General features: G+C 37.0%; 2 protein-coding genes across 2 annotated transcripts; both read right to left on the bottom strand.

Moving 5' to 3' along the window:
* Positions 1-1154: 1154 nt before the first annotated feature.
* On the bottom strand, positions 1155-9859 carry LOC108678231 (26S proteasome regulatory subunit 8). Its single transcript, XM_018166597.2, has 7 exons — positions 9728-9859; positions 6149-6296; positions 5512-5735; positions 4595-4787; positions 3496-3782; positions 3035-3154; positions 1155-2151 (listed from the first exon to the last, which is right to left on the bottom strand). Exons 1-7 carry the CDS (start codon positions 9743-9745, stop codon positions 1921-1923), a joined length of 1221 nt encoding a protein of 406 aa, XP_018022086.1. The 5' UTR covers positions 9746-9859; the 3' UTR covers positions 1155-1920.
* A 4202-nt stretch (positions 9860-14061) lies between these two features.
* Positions 14062-22323, bottom strand: LOC125178320 (endochitinase A-like). The gene is made up of 6 exons (XM_047881806.1): positions 22318-22323; positions 21989-22120; positions 17957-18661; positions 17466-17582; positions 15721-17115; positions 14062-14321 (listed from the first exon to the last, which is right to left on the bottom strand). The coding sequence occupies exons 1-6, from the start codon at positions 22321-22323 to the stop codon at positions 14148-14150; spliced, it is 2529 nt and encodes an 842-aa protein (XP_047737762.1). The 3' UTR covers positions 14062-14147.
* Positions 22324-23818: the final 1495 nt, after the last annotated feature.

Genomic DNA, 23818 nt, shown 5'->3' with positions numbered 1-23818 from the left:
CCACCTCCTGCCATTCGACATTAAAAAGTAGGCAATCATGACACATCGTGGAAACAGCAACACGAGTGTAGAAGGTAAAACTGAAGAAAGCATCTTATATACTACTAAATTTTCATCGGGTACTTAGGTATTCAGGCTTATAGCAAATCTTGTTCACTTCACTGGCTAACTAGTTGAGCCGACCTTTCTCTTGCCACGTGCATAAGACACTAAAAATTATCAACTGCATCAGTACCCCAACCCGCGCTCAGCGTCCTCCTATTACTATTCTGGAATGGACTAGCCCTCTACAAATGAATTGTTTTGACGAAGTTAACTTTATCCGTAATCAAACGACCAAACTGAATTCTCCCAGACATATGCGATTTTGAATGCATTTTCATGAATGGCTAATGAGAATAACGAGGTAAATGCAATATAGTTCGAGCCAAGGGTCGTATTACGCTCCCCACAAAATTTTAACGTAGGTTAGCAAGGCTCGGGGTCTGAAGGAGCGCTAAACATCCTTTGTGCAGCCACACGCGCGCTGCACCCCCTGCAGAATAGCTCCAAAGAATGCACTTGGCGCTAATATATTCACTGCATTAATTTGGTCGCAAATTATAGCCCATTAAGTGTTGTCATTAGGCCTAATTTAAGGAACCTTCAGCCCCTCTAAATAATTTTATGTTTATATATTAACTTATCATCAACAAAAATATGATCATGAATATTAACTTATGATCTTAGAACCGTCGCAAGTTTTCTCACTGAAATGCCTGATACGCTTATTAAACGCTAAAGTTAGCGGCGCCACCAACATAGCATATGTTGGTTTAAATAAGTTAAACTATTTTAGGCAGCTACAAGATGATACATAAATTCAGGGGTTTGAAATATTAATTAAATATAATCTTCAGGTTATTCATGCTGAGACTATTGTTCATCATTTCAGTTTCCAAGTTTTACGCCAGGTGCCATATCAATCAATAATCAAATCGAAGATGATGCAACATTCCAGTCCAAGTAAGGTATTTGCAATTCTGTTTCATACTACATATCTACTTCAAATTTTCAACTAACTGAAGATTAGGTGAAATGATACTCGAGTTTTTCGTATAACGTGAATGAGAGGCAAAATAAAAAAAAAAATCAGGAAATGAAAATTAAGATTATCAAGGTAGATTTGTTTCTATCTTTACTGGTTAAATACCATGAAAGATCCACTTTACTGGTTAAATACCATGAAAGATCCACAGAGAAGTTTTCTCTTAGTGATAAGAAAGAATGTATTACAAGCGAATAAATTCGGCAATAAATGCCACGGCATCTCGTGAATAGAATGCAATTGAACGTAGACTATAATTAAACGTATGAGAGCTTACCTTTTGTGAATCTAACACATAGAAACGTTCATAGTTTTCATGTTGACATTACAAACGTTCTGACTAAACACAATAGTAGGATAATGTAAGCAAAAAAAAAAAAAAAACTTTTTCTTCCATAAAAGTATTATGCTTACAAGTAGCTGACGGTATTTATGGGGAATTAAGTCTATGGCGAAAGATAGTAATTTCAAATTTCGCGGCTTTGTAATACGATTTCCTGTCAATTTGATGTAGTCAGTTTTATTATCAGTCATTCTGGGGAAATATATGAAGAATTTCAGGGTAAAATGGCTTGAATTTTGCACTTAACACCTACAGACGGTTTGCTAGCTGCGCCAGCAGACTTGAAGCAAACTCATTCACATAGGGAGAAATATTACCTAATCGAAATATCAACATTTCCAGCTCAACACCGTTAAATGATACCAGGAAATTTTCTTGATTGCTTCCACATTGTTTCAAGACACCGATAGTTTTGTGCTCCCTCTTTAAGAATATTTCTAAATAACCTCAAGCACTCTGATCCAGTCCATCGATTCTCACAACTCCTATTTTACTTCCAGAGTTTCTTGATGGACATGTTCTTCTCACTATCCTTCTGCATGACTTTAGCCACGGCCATCTGGAAGTCCTCCTGCGTGACGTGTACACGTCGCTCCCTGAGAGCGTACATGCCAGCCTCCGTACACACGCCCTTCACTTCAGCACCGCTGGCGCCCGGCATCATCTCGGCGATCTTGCGCAGGTTGATGCCACGCGTCAAGTTCATCTTGCGTGAGTGAATCTGCAACACAAAGTAACTCAAGGGGTTGCCAATTTTCTAAGTTAAGAACTGTTTCCAACACAAACGTGTAAACCTTGGTACATCGGAGACAAATGAAAGTGAAGAGATGAACGGCAAAACTCGTACGTCTTTAGCATACAAAATTCTTATGTAGTGTACAAAGCAATAGCACGCATAGAAAATAATTATCTTCATTTGATACTAGATAAAAATGCGTATCCACTTTAGAGCTAGCAGAGCTAACTGTTCAAATAATTAACTAAACAAGAGAACATTGTTGATTGCTGATCGGTATTCTGATCACCCATCCGTTAATAAAAACGTGAGATCAGGACAGTTGACTGTGCTAACTATACTGACGTAGCTCACAATTACATTAGTAACTTAGTGAGAAATGAAAAATGCACATCCACGCAAGCAGAAGCTCAATTACCTAACAAATTCTGCCATCACCTTCAGGATATAACAACGTATGGAAACTGTTCAAGCAGTCTATTAACGAAAATATTTCACTGTAGCTAAAAAAAAATATTTTGAGTCCACTGTACTAAATAAAAATTCACTTAAAATATCTTTAAATTCGTAAAAAAATTGCAAACATAGGTTTGGAAACTCATAGATGCATTGCTCCAAAGATCAATTTTAGCTGTAGGAGTGAGCACCAGCGTGATTATGGACTGCACCTTATGATGAGTCAAGGACTGTACAGCAATATTCAACTGCAAATGCACATATTTGACAGCACTGGACAATGTAAAGATGATAAAATATCGCAATGTTAGAACCTGAGTGCAGAATGGTCCCAAAGCATACTAATTTAAAATCCACAGCTCCAGTAGAGTTGAATTGTTATCTCTGAATACTAAACAGCCTGGCAGTTCACCTTAAGAATGTCCAGCCTCGCCTCTTCCTTGGGTGCTGGAAACTCGATTTTCCTGTCAATACGACCAGGCCGCAGCAAAGCAGGGTCAAGAATATCAATACGATTTGTTGCCATGATAACCTGAAATACAGTAAAACCCACACTTGTATTGATGAAAAACAAAACAATCAAGATTTCACAAAAATTTAACTTGGCGGACATCACTTTGTACCGTTACCATTAATTTCCAGTGGCACCTAACCAATTAAGGGCAAATGACATAACTAACTCATACTTAGAAATTTATAACTAAGTGCGATAGCCATTATTATGAACGTTTCTGAACGAGTTCTGCTGCAATATCATGTATAAGAACTGACAAAAGTAGTTAACTTTCCTAAAGTGCGAATAGACAAAGAGCAGAAACCATTAATTCTACAAAATAACTTCCTTAAAGACTTGTTAATATTCAGGTGAACAACCTTGATATTTTTGGTGGCTTCAAAGCCATCAAGCTGGTTGAGCAGCTCCAACATGGTGCGCTGTACCTCGGAGTCTCCTCCACTACCGCTTTCTATCCTAGACGAGCCAATGGAGTCGATCTCGTCCATGAAGATGATGGAGGGCGCGTGCTCCCTGGCCATGACGAACAGCTCACGGACCATGCGAGAGCCTTCACCGATAAACTTCTGCACCAGCTCTGAGCCTGACACTCTGATGAAAGTGCAGTCTGTGTGGTGAGCCACGGCTCGCGCCAACAACGTTTTTCCTGCAATACAGGACGTTGATATTATAGTATATTAACAGAGTCCCTCCAGCAGAATAAGATGTTAGGTACAACTCTGATTTAGAACTAGTATTTTAGTGTTTCAGAGTTATACCAACAGGAAAGAAATACTTACCCTCATTACTTCAACTTAGTTAGACTTGATTACTAGAATGGAACTCTATTTTTTATCTTTTCTTTCCTAATTGACTAGACAAAAGGAACAAAAATAAAATATATATTTTTTAAACATTTTCTTCGTTCAGATTGCCAAAAGAAGCTCATCGTGCCATGCACTATGAGCTTCCATTGTACATTCACACACTGTACCCATATGGGTTGCACTGGAATAAATTAAGAAATATTTATTAATATTTATGCAGGAGCGATAAATAAATCTGAATGCTGCACACAAACCTGCCAGAGAGCTCTTAGTAAACAAGGCATCACAAACTTTGTGGCCTTTGAAGCTTCATGCACTCGGAATTTAAATTAAAATTAGGGTTATTCCCAGATGATTCAAATTTGTATATTCTAGTCCAGTAGAGTAAAAAATGAAAAAGTATCAATCTAGTCATCAATTCCATCAAGGCATCAATGTGAAACCTTATTTTTCAAAAATTTTATTATACATTTCCAAAAACATAGTAGAAATTAGTTTACCAAAGATCATAAAACTAATGGTTCTGATCTAATGGTTTACTTTCTAGGTTTGTCAAAATGACGATAGAGCTGGACTCCAAAACATTATCCTTTATAAAGATATAGTAAATTACTGTGCCATCTTTATTGTTTATAAATTCCTTGGTTCTGACCTGTGCCAGGAGGGCCGTAGAGCAAGACGCCTTTGGGTTGGGCAATGCCTAGAGCATCAAAGAGCTCAGGATGCTTCACTGGGAGCTCAATCACTTCCTTGATCTCTTTGATCTGCTTGTCCAGACCTCCCACCATCTCATACGTCGAGTCTGGCACCTTCTCCACCATCATCAGACTCACTAGAGGGTCCACCTATTGTTCAATTTACATTTAGAATTATGAATATTTAAACTAGCCCCTCACTACAGCAGAAGGCAGAAAAGTAAACCATATCAATAAGGGAGAAAATTTTTTATTATGAATTATGATGAATTTGAAAACTTTGACAACATACCAGCTAACAATGGTGGTCACAAGCATATGAACCTCAGACAATATATAAGCATATAACGCTTCAGGTTAAGAACAATAGCAGGTTTTCATCGATTGTTCTTTTTGGATGTAAGAACTCTCTACTAGGGGAAGTTTGGCAATAAATTACTACAAGAATATTTTCTGAGTAAAGCAATGTTTCTATCAGCTAATCTGAATCAATATGAAGTCATTCGTGAATTGTAAGTCAAAAATGTGTGTATTGATGGGATATAGCTTTTTCTTTTAATGATGCAGAAAACCAGTAAATAAATAATTATTTAATACAAAAAGAGTGGAATTGAGGACCAAATTTTAACCAAAATATTTTAGCACCATCAAAATTTTTGATGAATTTGCACTCCTTGAAAAAATTTTCTGAAAACCCTAGCAATAAAACTTTTTCAAAATGTAGAGTTCTATGGCACTTGGCAAAGTAAAAAAGAAAGAAGCTACTGAAAAGTTTACTTGATTAAAGTTGAAAGTATCATCCATAAAAAACAAGTATCTCATGCAGATAAAAGAATACTAAATATAGAACGAGTCTAAAGAATAAAATTCAAACCTTATTAGGAAGAATCTTGTGCAGAGTGTAGGAGTCATTCCTGAGAGCAACACGAGCATTTGGTGTTATCTGGTTGATGTCGATGTTCTTGTCAATATCAACCACAAACTTGCCTTCAGGATGTACCTTGACAAGCACCTTCTTCTTGTCCATGGGCTTGACCACTTCACCAACATAAGAACCTTGTTCCTGCAGCAACTGTAGCTCTTCTCTCAAGAGACGAACTGCACACATGGATGTATTTGTTACCATTTTCATGCTCATTGACATACTTGTATCAGTAATAAACAGCCTATAGATGCGCCTATTTGCAGAGCTGGTAGAGTATAGATGTGCACATTTGCAGAGTTTGTAGAGTATAGATGTGCACATTTGCAGAGCTTGTGGAGTATAGATGTGCACATTTGTAGAGTTTGTAAAGTATAGATGTGCACAAAGTCCTTGTTGATGCCACTTCAGGTACAAATCATTGCAAAATAAAATAATTTGCATAAAAAATGTATTGAAATACATATTATGGAAAATAGGCTTATACAAGACTTGAACTTTTCTAACCTAAACTACAAGCAAATAAGCTAAACAAAAATTATTTTATATTGCAGCAAGTAATAAATACAACATATAAAAGACAGCTCACCTTTAGCATTAAGTTCGTTCCTTTGGGCCTGCAACCGCCTCAGATCAAGCATTTTCTCTCCAATGACAACTTGAAGGTTTTCAGTCTTGTGACTGTAGTAAGCCTTGTAGCCTCCATCACTCCTCTTGATGGGAAGGTCCACTTCCATCTTAGAAGGTAAATGCAATAAAATTTAGTCAGTTTTCAATTAAATATATACAAGGAACTCAATTTGACATTTCAAAAGATCATTTATGCAGATGACTAACTTTAGACTGAAAAAATATAACTCAGTACTCACTGCAGTGAGTGACAGAGAGCGCATTTTTTCATCCACAAAAATGTGAAGTCACGGACAGACAGACAGACGGACATGGCAAGCACAATAGTGCATTTTTTCTATAAATGAGAAAATGCACTAAAACATGATTAGGAGAGATCATATACCATCAAATGGGGTAATAAGAGATGGTCTTGACCATTTTCCGTTAATAACTTCTTACCATGAAACATTTCATGAACAAATTTGGGCTCATTTTAAAGGCCTTTGCAAGGGCTATTGCATGGCATCTCCAAAACTATTCCATATGCTATTTGTAAGGTGCCAGACACAAAAGAAAAGTGTCCCGAATTACCCCTGGGAACGGGGTGATTTAGGACATTTGAGATAAAACCTAATTTTAAGACGTTTGAAGCATGCAAAGTGTACTTATCAATTACTAACAGTACTCCAAGGTCCTCTTCTTCCTTTTTAGATGATGTAGATGTAGAATAAATAACATTTTCTGTGATTTGTACTTGTTTGTCTTAAATTGATATATTACCATATCCACACAGTACTGTATTATTGATGTGCTATTACCTGCTATTACCATATTCATGGACATGTCATTGAACATTGACAATGACTGTGTCCACTGCAAACTTTGTATCCACAGCCATATAACATTTCTTCTGTATCTAATACTGAAAGCCTACAGGACTTGGCTTGTAATTTTGCACCATTTTAATTAGGTCAAATACATTCACTATAACAAAAAAAAAATCTTGTAGCTAAAAAACCTACCTGAAACAGAAAGGAAATTTTAGTGACAACCATCAGGTTTTTTTTTTTTTTTTTTTGAGAAAAAATCATAGTTTAGACTTTAGGGTTATTACTTTTCATTTTTTTTTTTTTTTTTTTGAGAAAAAATCATAGTTTAGACTTTAGGGTTATTACTTTTCATTTTATGCTGCCCAGTGCACAATTCTATCTATGACATTATATGCGCAATTTTGTGATGACAATGATGCATTAATTTTTTGTCAAATACCTTTTTTTTTTGCTGTGCATATTAAATGTTATCAAAGTTCTGTGCTGTTAATTAATTTTTTCATTAACTGAAGCCTTTGCTAATGAAGGTTCTATTGCATATGAGTTTTAGAGGGTGTCCCATGTTACCCCGAGGCTGGGGGGAGGGGAGTCCCTTACTACCCTGTCATGCAGAAATAGCTGCCATTTTGTTTTGGATTGAACATTGAAGTATAAGTTAACAGTTAACAATTAACAGTTAACAGTGTTAACAGTTAACCTACATAAATTCCATCATGAAGTTCAAGAGCCAACACCTGTCTGCAAACTGCAAATTTTTTTCCACCAAAATTTTTTAATACAGACAATATTTATTTTACCAAAGAGTATAGAGTAGGTAGGCTACAGACCTTAGAAAAATTATATTTTCAAAATATCACTTTTCCACATTTTTCAGGGATTTTTTAGAGCTAGGGTAAACGCGGTATATTCCGACACATTAAGGACGTATCGAGAAATGAAAAACTATAAAAAAATAACCATATGCGTTACTCAAGTTCTGTTAGCTTTATGTGACTCTCAAAACACCGCACTACGCGCCAGCTACGATGAAACATCACAAAATGTTGCCATATTTATTTAAAAGCCTTTAGAATGCAAACCTACCAAATCCCTATGTTCCGACTCTGTGTGTGACTATTTGGCACGTGGTGAGACGTATTCCAACCGCGCTTCATATTGTACTAATACGTAATTCCGACATCCCCGTGTTCGAATTCCGATTGCTGTGTGAGCTGTATTGGAATACGACATGGCTTTGAATTAGAACACTATAGAATATTGAGCACTACTTAATTAGGCTTTTAATTAAGTTATTAAGCTTTTAATTAGGAAAATTTTAATTTTTGCACACAGCTTGGAACGAGCCGTGCCTGTCCAATTCAAGTTGTGTCGGAATTAGTTTTTATGTGTCTAAATCTGTTTCTCAACTTAATCATCTATTAATTTATTTACCACTTGAAATCAGCCAATACAAGTATACTTAAAGGATTCCTAATATATTCACAGACGTATTTAAAAGTCTCAAACCATAATATTCTTCCTATACAAACAGTTATTCACTATTTGGTAGAGCAAGGTCAACTGTCAAATTTGACACATTTTTCGATGATCTCACTGGGTAGCATGCATTGTCTCTCTTTGGATCTCAATATTTTCCTGCTAGATGGCCAAGACCTAGTGTTTTGGCAGTAGTTCGACACGCAAATGTATGACCAATGACGTCACCATTTCAACCATCAAGGAACGCATGGAACTAAAACAAAGCTTAATATAAAGGAAAAACTAGAGAGGTGACGGAATTACCCACGATGTCGGAATATACCGCGTTTACCCTAATGAATACCAGAATACGTGTACCAAGATTCGTTGAGTTAAGTTCATTAGTTTGAGAGATATTCCTTTAATTTCCTTGAGCATTGAATTTGGAAATAGGCTGTGAGACCGGCCGCAAGTCCGGTCGTTAATTTGTCCGAGACGTAAACCCAGGAGAGGTTAAAAAAACAGATCTGGGTGAAAAAAACATCGCTGGGAGTTATGATGTGATGCACGTGTTGTGTACAAATCGTCAAACAAACGTTCGAACTTCGAAGTTCTGACTTCGACTTCGGACTGCCGCCATAGTGACAAACCAGAGATTTTTTAGAATCAGTTCATTTTAAATGTCCTAATTCACTCAAGATTTTAACAAATTTATTAAATATGATAATGCTGGTATCCATGATACTTTTCTGGTCTACTTATAGGACTCAAAAATGAACTAGAAGGAGATTCTAAACAAACTCTGCTTTGCCACTATGACTGCCGCCCCCCTATCGCCCTCTTCTTCTTTACCGCCCCCCAAAAGCTTTCCACCGCCCCTAGGGGGGCGATATCGCCCACTTTGGGAACAACTGGTTACGACTGGTATAGATGGCGGCTAGATGCTACAGGCTTGTTAGTGATTTCGGTCCTGTCTTACCCCAGTCCCCAGTAACCCACCAGCGGGCCAGCGGCCACGGGCCAGCCCACCTGACTATAATTCCTTTATTACTCCATTTGATGGTAGTGAATATACCTATAAATTATTCATAAATTTCCCTAAGGAAAATCCCAAAAAAATTTGAGCTCAGAAATTTTTCATGGAAAATCCTGAAAAATTTTTGCTTTCCTTATTATGTAACATGTATTTGCATAGTTTAGCAAATTTTAAAATAAATAACATCATGAATAATGCAAAGAGTATATTTTGGCATTTTTGTAATACTCACCTTGTCTGCAGTCACCATTTCTACAGCTGATGTTTGTTAATTTATTTTAAACAAATACTTAATTTATCGCAACTCGACGGATAAACAGTAGTGACAGTATTCTAGTGAGAGGTACTAGCCGCTTTTGCACCTCACATGATGAATTCCCAGGATCAGGTGAGCGATACCACGACTACAGTAGGGCATTTGACACTAGCAGAACGAGCTCTCAATCTTTTCATGCCTTAGAGGAATCGTTAATTGACAACTCTGTAGAAATTAATTCGAAGATAATAATAAATGAGGCCAGCAATAAATGTTCCGGGAACTTGCTGAAAGTCACCAATTAAAAAAATTGCTTCACGCATTTATAATGATATACATAAACATCAATAAGATAATTCTATTCACATTTCTCGAATGATTATTAATTTGAATTCACCTGATTTCATTGGACTTAATGTGGAATGTATTCTATACTTAGTTCGTTTAGCATCTTATTAGATAGACTACTCTGTCGGATGTTAAATTTTCAAAACCTACACAAAAATTTGCGAATCAAATCAACTTGAAGTTGATGATACTAGAACATAGCTGAATTGATCGAGGATTTTGCTTAACAAAGTGGGAGCATATTATTAAACCCTAGGCTAGAATAGCTATGTCAGGAGTACGCGGTTTTTATTACTGTTCGCCCTCCCTCACACCAAGTGGATTGTAAGTGGAACAATCTCTATGGAAATCACCAGCATTAACGTAACTTAGATTATGCTGAATGGCAAGTAAACATGAGTGAAATTCACCATGAATAACTTGCTCTTTCTTGCGAGTCATTACCTATCGAAATATTTCACCTTTTTCAGATGGTGGTTACTGTATTACTCATCTGCTGAGCTCACATATTTGAATGCCTTGAAATTCAAGGCCTTGAAATTCAATTCGCTATTATAAATTACGTTCGTTACCCCAGGTAGCTTTGGCATCGCAATAATTATTTTCACGGCAAACATCGACTAAGTTTTGATATACTTTAAACCCATTTCATTAATTTGGTCGTGGTTCTCAAACGCGATGTCAAAATATCATTTAAAATTAATTTTCTAGATTTAAACGTGATACTATAGAAGCTTTAATACCATGCATCACACACAAATCTGTGTGGTAAGCAAGTTACTTGGAGCCGTCCTATCAAAAATATTTATGAGTTTTTAATTTCATCCGCCAATCACCGATGGCTTTCCAAGCTAAAACCACTAATCACAGGCGAGTAATCGATCGCTACGTGGACTTATTAAGAGGCCCGTTCAGCCGGCTCAGCCGCGTTAGTCGCTAATGTAATTTTATAACTATTACTAGGTCCAATAACTCCCCTCATAAATAAGATATAAGTCTGAAATTTGGAATGCTATCCTGGCTAATTATTTTTAATACGTAGACATCAAGATAAATTATGTACTAATAATCATGAACAGCCTGAATGATCAGAATAGACTGGTGGACACTGTTCGCAGTGCACTGAATTTCTGTCTGCAGCGAACGGTTCATCTATTAGTGAAAAATAAGCCGCTGTCTGCAGTGAAGATGAGAAATTTTGCGCTAACTCGGGAAATAGCGAGAATTTAAATAGTAATGAAAATTTTTACCTCGACGTAACTAAAAAAATCTATGCACAATTAATGTTCAGCTCATACTTCACTATTCTCGCGCACCTTATAGACCACGTCACTACGCTGCCAGACGCTGCCGCTGAAATTTACACTGCTCTCGCCCAGAGTGCCGAGTTTAGAGTTGGAGCGTCCGTGAACGGGCCTCTTAAGCGCGCTTTAATGGAACGGCCTACGGACTCTCGATCGGATTCACTGTTTAAGGTTAAATCCGGATTAAATGTATAAAAATCACCCGCATAAAAACGTGTTCCGGCATTTAATAGATTCGTATTGACATAAATGTAATTAGTTCATCAGCTCAAGCTCTGAAGGGGTGTCATTATTTATAACAGTTTACCCGAATTTGTCATCTTTAAATGTTGTTGACCTAATAATGAAAAATATAACAACACCACTGGTGTCCTATTAGCATATAGATATATTAACTCATGGGTAATTAATACGAATTATTTTTCAAGTATAGTCTTCTGAATATGTGTATCCACAAAAAAAACATATAATTTAACAAAACAGAACATGTTGGCTACAAGAATACATACATACATACATACTACCTTGTGTACATAAGAAAAATACTGCGTTGCCAGTGGCTACTGCAAAACATGGTTAAAACACGGCTCCGAAACTAGAATAAAAAGAAGATAACAACACAAATAATATATTCTGTTCGAATAAATGTTAGTGAATCAGACGCGTAGTCATTACAAAACTGCCCTCTAGGCCGGCACTCGCATATCGAAGCAATGGAGTGCGTGAAAGACTGTATTTAAATTAAACAGAGCAGAAATTTGATTACACGAATTAGGCAATGCAACTTTTGAAAAAGAAAATAAAAAAATGGAAAATATGTTTTCTTGTACGCGTTTTTTATAAATAAAACCTAACCGTGCAGAGTAACACCTTTGAAGCAGCGACGATTTCAAGACCAGCAAACGTCGGCAATGTCCTCAATCTCACGTAAATGCTTTTTTGAACGTTTACGTTTCGTAACAAATGCAATATTTTGTAAAGTTTAATAGTAGAATGTACATCAAAATTGAGCAAGTTCGTCCGCAAGCTAGTGAAACATAATTGCATACATTGGGTGGTACCAATATATTATTTTTAACTTTGACTTTATCGTAAAGTGGCCAAATTATCCAATTTTGAATGAAACATAACACCGGTAAAATAATACTTTACAATATACATAGTATTTTTCGCAACGTTTCCATAAACAACGAATTATTTAAACACATAAGATAGGTTTCAAGCCAAAATGTATTATAGATTATTCATCGCGGTACAGTAATAAAGTACACAATGTACAATAGCACTACTATATTTTCTGATTCAAAGATTATATAAAACTCTCATTTATACTCAACGAACGTCAGTCACTGGAAAATCCTTTAGTCAAAATTCTACGTAGGGTGGTATGTACATATGACTATTATAATTCATTAGATGACAAATTCACTGGTATCGGTATTTATTCGGTCACACAAATTCGTCGTTAATTAAACTCCACAATATGCAGTCATATATATTGAATGACCTTAGATTAGAATTACAAACAATATCATACAAGAAAAAATCTCAAAACGCCCCTATGGGAAAATATGGACAAAGTCAAAGTCTTAGCGTAGAAACTAATTAAAAGAAAATATTTCACTGAATTTCCAAATTTATTTCTTTCACTGTTTTTCAAATATTGTACCTGGAGCATCTCATTCCAAATGTTAGTTTTTTACGTAACAAAGCGCTTCATTTTTCAGGCTTAATTTTCAATATTAAAGTGCAAGAAACGATTTCCCGGAGATGAATAAATAATTAGCGTTAGCTCAGGGAGACTAAAATCGCAATATGAAGTGAAGCCTTTTCTGTATTTATTTAAATCATTGGTCGAACAGAAACAAACTTGCACATCAGTGAGATACTAAAAAATTCAAATCAAATCCATTTTACTTGTGATTCGTGTATTAACCCCTAAATTAGTTTTATCTCTACGTCTTTTGAAAGAGTCAGAGTTTGTATTAAATAATTAAAAGGATTCAATACAATATACAAACAATACAAAAGGATTCAAGAGATATAAGAGAAGGTGAACATATCCGCTTCAAATAGAGCGCAGCAATTTCCTGCAGCAAGAAAACAGCAACAGATTCACTTCAGGCCGAACACAACCATAAATTTGCTTTAGCTCGAACACCGCAACAAATTTTCTGCAGCACGAAAACAGCAACAATTTTAAAGTAGCGAAAACTGAGCAAGAGCTTTGCATCAGCTCTAACACAGCCCCAGATTAGCTTCTGCTAGCCACAGCAATCCGTTTGCATCAGCTCAAACTCAGCAACATGTTTTATTCTGCTCAAACATAGCAGCAGGTTTGTTTCGGGAGAGCCAGCAACTGACAGGCCGTCGTATGTCCTGCAGCAAACCTCCATCAGCTGCTTGGCTCTGAGCCGAAACGGTGATGTCCTTCATGTAAGGCTTGGGTATCAGGAACATCAATATACGTGAATGAACGCGACTCGGACTGGAAGTATGCGTAGTAAAGACACTGGACGAAGCGACAAAAAGTTATTAGTCACGAAAAACTTTCTACATGTTACGAACATGTGTTTTGGGCGGTAGAAAATTAGAGCAAGTCCAATAAATCATGTTGAATATGTGATTTGCCTTGATGGAGTTGAAAAAAGAATATATAAATCTACGATCTTTAGTACATTAACAACAAGCATACACCATCTGAGGAGCGATCAGTTGCATTCATTACAAGAGCATTAAAATATTCATGATCCGTATGTATTGATGGAGACCAGCGGCTTGTTACCGCTCGCGTCGATCTTGGTGAAGATGTTCTTGTATTCGGTGGACACGGAGCGCCCCATGTCCGGTCGCGGAGCACCAGCAGCAGTGCTGCTGTCAGCGGGATGCAAGCGACTTTCGAAACGTTCGCTCCAACTCTGTAGTGAAAAATATACATTAATATCCGTGTATGTGCATATCTAGTAAAAGTTTCTTCTATAATTTCAATGATAGAAAGGAGGAACCCGAATAAAGTTGACTCTATTCAATCTAAAGTTAGCAAAGCGTGAATGTGCTGGTAAACAGAACAGAATAATAATGATGACACAACAGAAATAATGATGTAAAGAAGATGTTTCCATCGATTTGAACATATAGTCTCAATTTCAAATTGGAGAGTAAATAAAAAATTCAAGATTTCAATAAGAATTTTATACTATTGCAAAATATTTAAAACGCATATTTCAGGCATGTTGAGAGAAATTCAGAAAAACATGACTTCAACTATTTAAAAAAGGAAACATGAAATTTTCATACCGAGATCCTTCTCAGTTTTCAATAAAAATATTTGTGTTGCAATAAGTGATCGCATAGATGGCGAGAAAAGAGAAAATGACCATTAAAAATGTATTGAATAGTTCTAGCATGTCATCGTGACTTAATTAATGAAATATAAAGGGGGGAAATCCTAGGTTTACAAACCTACAATTTTTAAATAATAAAAAATGACGAGGAACATTGACTGTTACCGAAATCACAAGAGTTCGAGTATGTAATTTTTAAAGAAGACGGAGAAAAATTCTGCAAAATTTGTAAGCAGCTAATTTACGTATTTATCATTGAGACTTGTTATGAAATGTTATGTCATGAAAACAAAAATAAATTTTATTGAAATTTTAAAGCAAGTAGAGAAACAAAAACTAATGATGCCATTATTAACTATAAAACTCAAATTGTAAGAAGAATAATACGATGAACTGAAATTTAGAATTTATAATTGCCTAGTGACAATGTAAATCATGCATTGTATTAATTTATTACGAATTTAGAAAATTGTTAGAGGTCTTGGAGGAAAATAAACAATGTTAGCCCTGTAGAATCTGAGGTTATTAATAACTGAAGTCGCCTGCAGTTAGATGCTAACCATGACAAGAATTTTTAAGAGAGTGAGAATGAGAGTCAACAAAGAACCAAAAATTTACCAAAAGTAAATAGGATCATCCCGTGTCATAAACCGACCGAAAGATAAACAGAGTAATTCTACATGCTTAACAAACGCGGAGAAAAGCTACAACGCAAGTCCGATCATAATGATTACAAGAATTAAATAAAGTGAACATAAAACCAAGTTGGAAAGAAGAACCTCAGAGTGCAGTAGAATGTGAAATAAGTTATCAGTCTGATCATCTGTGGCCGAGAGCAGCCAGAATTCGAAATGAGCTAATTTTTGATGTGGCCGAAGTGAAACCGAAATAAGAACTGAAGAATCTCAGTCAGCTTGTAGTTGCCTGAGGCGAACAAAAACATGCACCATGCATAACCAAAATCAGAACTCACGTCACCACTCGAAGGTGGGGGAGGCACTCCTCTGGGAATTTCGGATGGACTTAAAACAGCAGTGGAACTTGGAGGCTCGGGAATAATCAATTCAGAAGGAGAGACGTTACGAATAGTCAAGTCTAAGTTGGTAGAGTGAAGAGGTGGTAATTCAGAAAATGGTATTTCAGAATAATCAATATCAGGTTTGGAAAAGTGACTGTTAGCATATGAAGTAGTGCTATTTGACTTTGAATGGATGGTATCCGACTGCATGTCAAACGTGTAATTAGAATTTGGCGACTCAAAGTCGTTACCGTTGATTGAAACATAAACTTTAGACGTGTTACCTGAATTAGAATACGAAGAGGGTTTGTGGAAAATTTGATGGTTTATTTCTTTCGAAAAATCATTGATGGCTGGAGGAGAGGGAGAAGGAGGGGGTGGAATTATTGTGTAAGTGGAGGATACCTGAGTGGAAACGAGCTTCGGCGTTCTGTCAATGGATGGCCCAGAAGTCATGACCAAAGTGTTGCGTTTAACCTCCTCGGAAGTTGTGGTATTTGTTTTGATGATAACAGCTTTTGGCTTTTCAGGTGCGGTTTTAGTCGGGGCCGAGGAAGCGATTTTGTTGAAGTTTTTGATGAGCTGCGATGTTGATGTTGACTGAGGTTCTGAACTTTCCACGTCTTCTTCGATGGTCGGAGTCGCATTGATACTTTTCAATAGGACTGGGAACGGACTTGATTTATTCTCCGGAGAAGAAGATGAACTTTCAACGGTACTTTTCAAGCCAGAAAACGACGCAGTTGCTTGCAGGACTGCTTTGCCTTTGGGTCTATTCGGCACAGACGAAGGTTTCTTCACATTCTCTTGCTTCTTCCAGAAATGACGAGCGCTGCTCACGTCATCACCATTCATGACGTCATCACTGACACTTTTCTCCTGAGGACGATTAAGAGCAACAGTCTCTGTTTGCGTACGGGTTTGTACGGTAGTCGATGATCTATTTACAATTTTAGAAGAAATTGGCTCACTATTAGCGGGCTTGGGAACGCTTTTCTCTACGATTTCTACTTGCTTGACGGGCTTCAATACAAAAGAGGTCGATTTCTTGGTGTTCCCTTGTTGTGCCAAGGTGTTTGGAGCGATCTTTGGTCCAGCGTTGGAAGAACCTGGGGCTTTAGAGGCAGTGCTACCAAAATTTCGTACTTCCGTAGAAGTAGGGGACGTCTTTGGTTGTGTGGAAGTATTTAACACGACAGTTGTCCCATTGCTGGTGGAACTTGGGACTTTTGAGGAAGCGGCGCCGAAATACCGTACTTCACTAGAGGTAGATGACGTCGGCGAGATGGATCTGGTGCGGTCCTCTCCATCGAATAATTGACTGCGCTTCTGCTTCAACTCTTCCATTAACTGAAATTACCATTTTTTTAGCGGTCTGAATGAATTTGCAATAGTAAAATCTATTGTGTTAATTCATAATAACGGACAAAATAAATCAGGCTATAACTGGAAAATACAAATATTACATTAGGCTCAATAGTTTAAGACTGAATTTCTGAACCGTGTCTTAGCAAAATTCTGTGGATCTGTAACTCCAAAATCTTTGGAGCATAGAAATATTTTTTACACCAAGTTTAAACTATCTGTAAAAAGTTACGTGCCTGTAAAAAGGTTCGACTGTTTCGAAGAAATGATCATATTTGCATTCAAAATTTGAGTATAAAAGCAGTCCGAAATTGTTCCAGCTAATTTTTGATTACCTTTTCATGCTGCAGCCTTTTAGGGTTGACCGCAGGCGGCTTCTCGCGCTTCAGGGCATCGATTTTAGCTTCGAAGGCTAAAGCGCGTTCGCCTTCGTCTGCCGCGTCAGATGAGAGCTGCAAAAATTTATATTATTACGACGTATACTTTCCAGTATCTCTTTTGTCTCTCAATAATTTCAATACTATTTTGCTGTTTTTAAAGCATTGTACTTATTAGTGATATATCTGATTATTAATGCCTTCCGAATACCAATGATAATTGCCCAGTTTTGCAGCGCCGTTAATCAACGGAAGCGAGAATGCTTCGTTTCCAAGTCCAAGAAAAACACATAAAATTTCATGAACATAATCATTAATCATGCTATACACAGCTAAATATCTGCTTACAACAACGCACATGATCATGCTCTAAACAACTGATCAGATGCCTACAACAACGCACGTGACAATTAACAACAAAAAGAATTGCCACAAAGAATCAAACCCACCTCAGCGTTGCGTCTGCTGACGACATCCGAGAGCGCCGCTGCGAGGTTGGTTCGGTGTTCAGCGTCTGGGGTCGCAAACCCGGAGCCGTTGTCGCTCATCTTGAGGAGGGTGGACGGGCGAGAAAAGTTCAATCCGTTAAGCGCAGGTGGGGCTGGTGGGATGTTGCCGTTGCCTTTTTGTGACTGCGTTGTGTTGCAATAAGGTTTAGAATCGCAGGACGACACACAGTCCCAAGCTGAGGAATCGTCGTGTAAATGCGACGACAGTGCGTCGAAGCTCTTAGACCGACAGACCGTAGACGAAGATTGTAGAGTATGAGACGAGCACGACACGCCGCTGCTGCTGGATGGTGATGAAGGAGGAGACTGACGATGTGACGAGACACGGCAGCGACTGCACTCACGAGACTTAGGGGGACTATCGCAGCACGCTTGACTGGACAATGCTCTTGAGCAACCTTGATGACACGAAGACTTCAAGTCCAATGAACTGATTCCGTCCAAGCCGTGTGACCCTGACCGAAGTGGTGGCGGAGGAGGGCAGGATTTTATTATTATACGTGAAGTGTGTTTGCCACTGGAATAACTTGATGATGGAGACCCACTGGAAGACACGCTGCTCGAGGGAGCGTGTGAGTAGAGGGTGTCTGAGTCGCTCGTGGAGAAGTGTGTCAACTGACCGCCAGGCGAACAATGATGCCGGTCCTGTCAACGATAAAATGATTTGCTAAATTAATCTTGGTTGTGATTTAATAGCAATAGAATAATACTCGACCAATTGTGCCGTAAGAACATAGAATACATAAAAAAATCTATACTGACGTGAAAATGTAAAATCACTGGAAACCTACTGAATAACAATTACCCGGCAAAAATGAACAAAATTAAGCAGAGAGAACTGGAAAAATAATTTCACACAAACAAACTTCAAGAAGTAAAAGAAAATACATACGAACAATTGAGAAAAGGAATCGAAGGTATGAATATGGCATCATCATATAAACGATCCGGCATCGAAGCAAGCAATTTTCGAGTAATTAGCCTATCTAAAAATCATGCGGTCTTTGTACTACGAAAATGCAAGATGTAATCGATGAAATTTCCTATCTTGAAAGGGAATCACATTGAGATAATGGAAGATATCGCCAGATAGTCCGGAAACTTCCAACTAACTTTTCATTACCTCAACCCTATTGGTGGTAGACCCTACTTGCCTAATTGCTAGTGGCATAATATATCCTACCTAGTAGGATATATATCTAGTAATAGTATATATATCTAGGATATATATATACCTAGTGGTATATATATCCAAGAATCATATGAAATCATTCTGAGCAATGAATATACTGTTACGGGGAAGTACGAGATATGAAACTCGGTACCGGTGAAAATGAACTAGTAAACAATTCTAGCGCCATTAAGTCAAATATTCTAGTAACGTTTGAATGTTTGAAGATCAAGAAATCTATCCTCCCAACCAAGATGCTAAAAAATCTCTACAATCCCAATAAGAATAGTCAGCTTCAAATGGTACACACGCAGATAAAATTAAGTTAATATTCAGCACGAGATCGAGCGCCGTAATCTATTAGAATCTATTGGGCAGTTAAAATGCCGATCGTTTCTACAGAGAACTTTGCGTTTTCAAGAAAAAAAAACTCATTAAGAACTCACATGTGTTAAATAACATCGACGATCACAACTGCTAATGAATTTCAGAAGGAGACTTCAAACATAAGTAATAATTCACACAAATACAGAACCCCAACACAGACAACACCATACACTTGTATGAAAATGACCACTGAGCGGACACATTGAGATTAACTCGTACACGACAGGCAGATAACATCGAGATAAAGAAAGATGTTGCTCAATGATAAGGAGCTGATAAAAAATGCAAGGCGCATCTAAGGCATCTTATCACAAATGAGAAGCAGAACACTACTCAATCTATGAACAAAATAAGCCTTCCAGCTACTTAATGATTTAGTATGAGACTCAGTCGTAAGACTATAATTATTGATGACTTGTTAGCGAAAAAATCACTAGTCAGTAATCACATTCTTGCGACAAACAACCTTCATCGGAACATAAAGAATTTAATCATCATATATTTGGTTGGCTAAGTTATACCTGATCAATGGACTGTAGTACTTGGACTATAGTACTTAGTATCAATGGACTACCTATAGTACTTTACCTTGATAAGGTAAAGAGTTCAAGGGATTACTATAAATTCTCGTCGTCACTGATAGTATATAAAAATAAATCTCTTATCCTGATCCGCTTGTCAAACATGATAGTTTACAATTATAAAATAAAATTATGATATTTTGTTGCAAATAAGAAAAACATCGTTCATTTTCTCTTCAGCCGCTGACTACGATCAAAATGCTGTCGCAGGACACTTATCAGTTTTTCTTTGCAACAGGCCAGTAGAAAGATTTCATTTACTGCATCCGCGTTCTGTCACGCACGGAAAATGTTTGTTTTAATTATCAAAGCGATAAGATGATGTGCTTGAGACACGATCTTCTCAAACAACATCGTTTATGATCGCTAATACCTTGAATCTTTGACAAATGTGCTATTTTATATAGAGAGAATATTTTAGGCAATAAGTGCCTGTTACGAAACCAGTGGCAAAATTCAAAACTGTCTTAATTTTCAATACCAATTATAATAAGATTATTTTAGACGAGAATACATTGGTCTCGAACATTGATAATAAACGGATACAGTAAGTTAATGTGTTCATGTTCAAATACCACAACGGCAATGACAAACTATCGGGTATCAGAACAGGTGAAGGATCTGTCACAGATAACGAGATTAAGAATCAGATAACGACATGATTTCCTCGTCTCATGCACGTTCTCTGTAATTAAGAGAATAACCACTGAAGCTACAACTATTCAGGCGCAAATGAGACACACGTCTACAATGCTTATATAATACAAGGGTATTTTTTAAGGGTATTTTCATGAATGAAATACCAATATCAAGCAAATCTAACAACAAAAATTATTCATAGAATTGATGTAAATAATATGACAGGGATCAAAATCGCAGAAAAACTATACCTACGAGTGAATTAATATTAAGACCACAATGAATGTTTCCCGAACACACTTTATTAATCGCTATCAATAAAATTTGGTTACTGATGCAGTTTAATTCATACCTAGATACTTTTTTGCGTGGAATTCACAATTGGATGGATGAACGTTTACGAATAAAATGTCTCTAATTCTAACCGATAAATTTCCCAATGTAACGAAATTATTGGCGAAAACTTCAATAGTTACTCAACTTGCAGGATCACTATCGAACTGTTCCGAACCCCCTGAATACCAGCCGGCAATTATATTGAATAAATAAAGAAGTCTCAGCACGCCCAAAGGGAGGTGCTGCTACCAGATTTAAATAGTCTAGTTAGTAGTAGATTAATACAGTGTGTGGTAAATTGGTCATTGCATTCAGGTATCGGTTCACTCAATACTTTGAAACGTAAAGTTCCATCAACGTGTGAAACGTGACACACGCAAGCTTGTTAGTGCAAAGGCTGCGAGGGCTCGTATAAAATAATATTAATATATCAATAATGGTAATAATAATGATAAGGGAGTCATCATCTTGTATGCCGCATAAAATTACCGATACCATAACAGGTCAAGATGATATTAATTATTGATGTTGCATAGGGAAATATCTTCCGAAGTCCGTTATTTGAAGCTCTAATTTTGCTAAACTTTACATTTAAAAACTAAATAAAGCACAACGGGCCTCCATTTTAAGGGATGAAAATGTTAAAAGCCCATTGCAAAAATGTTTTTGCCTTATTAACGTTCAATTACAAAGAAAATATCTTTCCTAGAATACAATTATAAATGTAAATATATATAAATTCAAATATAAATACATATAAATTCAAATATAAATATATATAAATTCAAATATAAATATATATAAATTCAAATAAATATATACGTATATTATATATATATTTAAAGGAATAGATCTTACAGCATAAAGTGTCTTCTCGTGCAGCAGCAGCTGCTCCTGCTCTGCCAGCAGGCGCTGGTGCTGCCTGATGCGCTGCAGCTGCAGGTCTACGATCTGCAGCTGCGGCTCTGCAGCCTCGCTTATTCTGCCAGTCTGCAGATAAAAAACGCATAAATACTACAACANCACTGTCTCTTATACACATCTAGATGTGTATAAGAGACAGATATAATATATACATAAAATAACACATAAATACTACAATCAATCATAGTACAGTTTGTAAGTTTTGTAATATAGTTTAGAATAATAATATAGTATGCTTATGTATATTCATATGAAATATTAACGATCATCTCTACAATTATATTCTTTTGGTTCAAGTGCAGTGGCATTTATACACATAAATAAAGCGAGTAAGCAAATGTTACAGCCAACAAATAGAAAAAGATAAGAATAGATGTGATAGAAACATGAGACATTATTTCATTCAATAGAATGAGATAATATGACCCCAATTTAATCAATATATTTAAAATAAAAATATCAATTATTTTCAATAATATCAATTATAATTATCATTATTATTATATATATTGATATTTTCATTATAATTATTATATTATTATAATAAAAAATATCAATTATATCAATATAAATGAAAATATCAATTATTTTCAATAATATCAATTATAATTATTATTATTATTAAATATATTGATATTTTTATAATAATTATTATATTATTATGATTAAAATATAAATTATTTAATTTCCTAAATGAAGCACATACTTGCTCGTGGTCATCTCGACGGCGACGAGACAGCTCGTCAAGCCTCGTCAAGGCATCCCTCTCGTCAGCCCTGACGGGGTCAGCGCTGACGACGATGTTGCTGACGTGTGTAGTGCTGACGTGGGTGCCTTCACTGCTGCTGCTGCTGCTGCTGTCGCCGCAGCTGTCAACTGCGACGTCAGATCGAAATTTATTTAGGCAAGAAACATTTGTTAGCTCATAATTAATAATGTTATCAATAATACGAATATTATTATCATTATACGCAAGCTTTTTTTAGCAATTATTGAGGTGACTGGAGCTATAATTTAGCAGATATAATGAAAAAGTTCAAGGTTAGCAACAAGCCAGTTTTCTTCTAGGCTTTTTAGCGTATTTTCTCATTTATCGAAAAAAGGCGCAATTGTGCTCGTCATGTCCGTCCGTTACGTCCGTCCGTGACTTCACGTCACGGACGGACAAGGAAATGCGCTCTCTGTCACTCACTGTGCACAGTGAGTACTGAGTTATATTTTTCACCAATTTGTATGCCGTCGCAGCTAGAAAAACTAGGAACAACTTCATACCAGCCTGCAGAGGCTTACCTTAATACCGACTAGAGAAGACCCTTGACACCAGCCTGTAAGGCTTACCTTTATACCGGCTTGCCGCGCCCCTGGCTTGGCCCTCCGTGAGACTGCTGACGCTGGCGGACAGCGCGGCGGCGGCGGTGGCGGCGGTGGCGGGGGCGCTGAAGAGGCCGGCATCCAGGAGGTCGCTGGCGCTGTGACTGCGAGACACGCCTCGACTGCCCGCCTGCTGGCGGACAATGGCGGGACATACAATATATTGGCGAGCAATACAATATATTGGCGGGCAATACAATATATTGGCGAGCAGTACAATATACTGGCGAGCAGTACAATATACTGGCGAGCAGTACAATATTTTGGCGAGCTATACAATATATTGGCAAACGATACAATGTATTGGCGAGCAGTACAATATACTGGCGAGCAGTACAATATTTTGGCGAGCTATACAATATATTGGCGAGCAATACAATATACTGGCGAGCA

The sequence above is a fragment of the Hyalella azteca genome, unplaced genomic scaffold (genome assembly GCF_000764305.2).
Source record: "Hyalella azteca isolate HAZT.00-mixed unplaced genomic scaffold, Hazt_2.0.2 contig8861, whole genome shotgun sequence".
In the NCBI taxonomy this organism is placed as follows: Eukaryota; Metazoa; Arthropoda; class Malacostraca; order Amphipoda; family Hyalellidae; genus Hyalella; species Hyalella azteca.
This window is presented reverse-complemented; position numbering and strand designations above follow the sequence as displayed.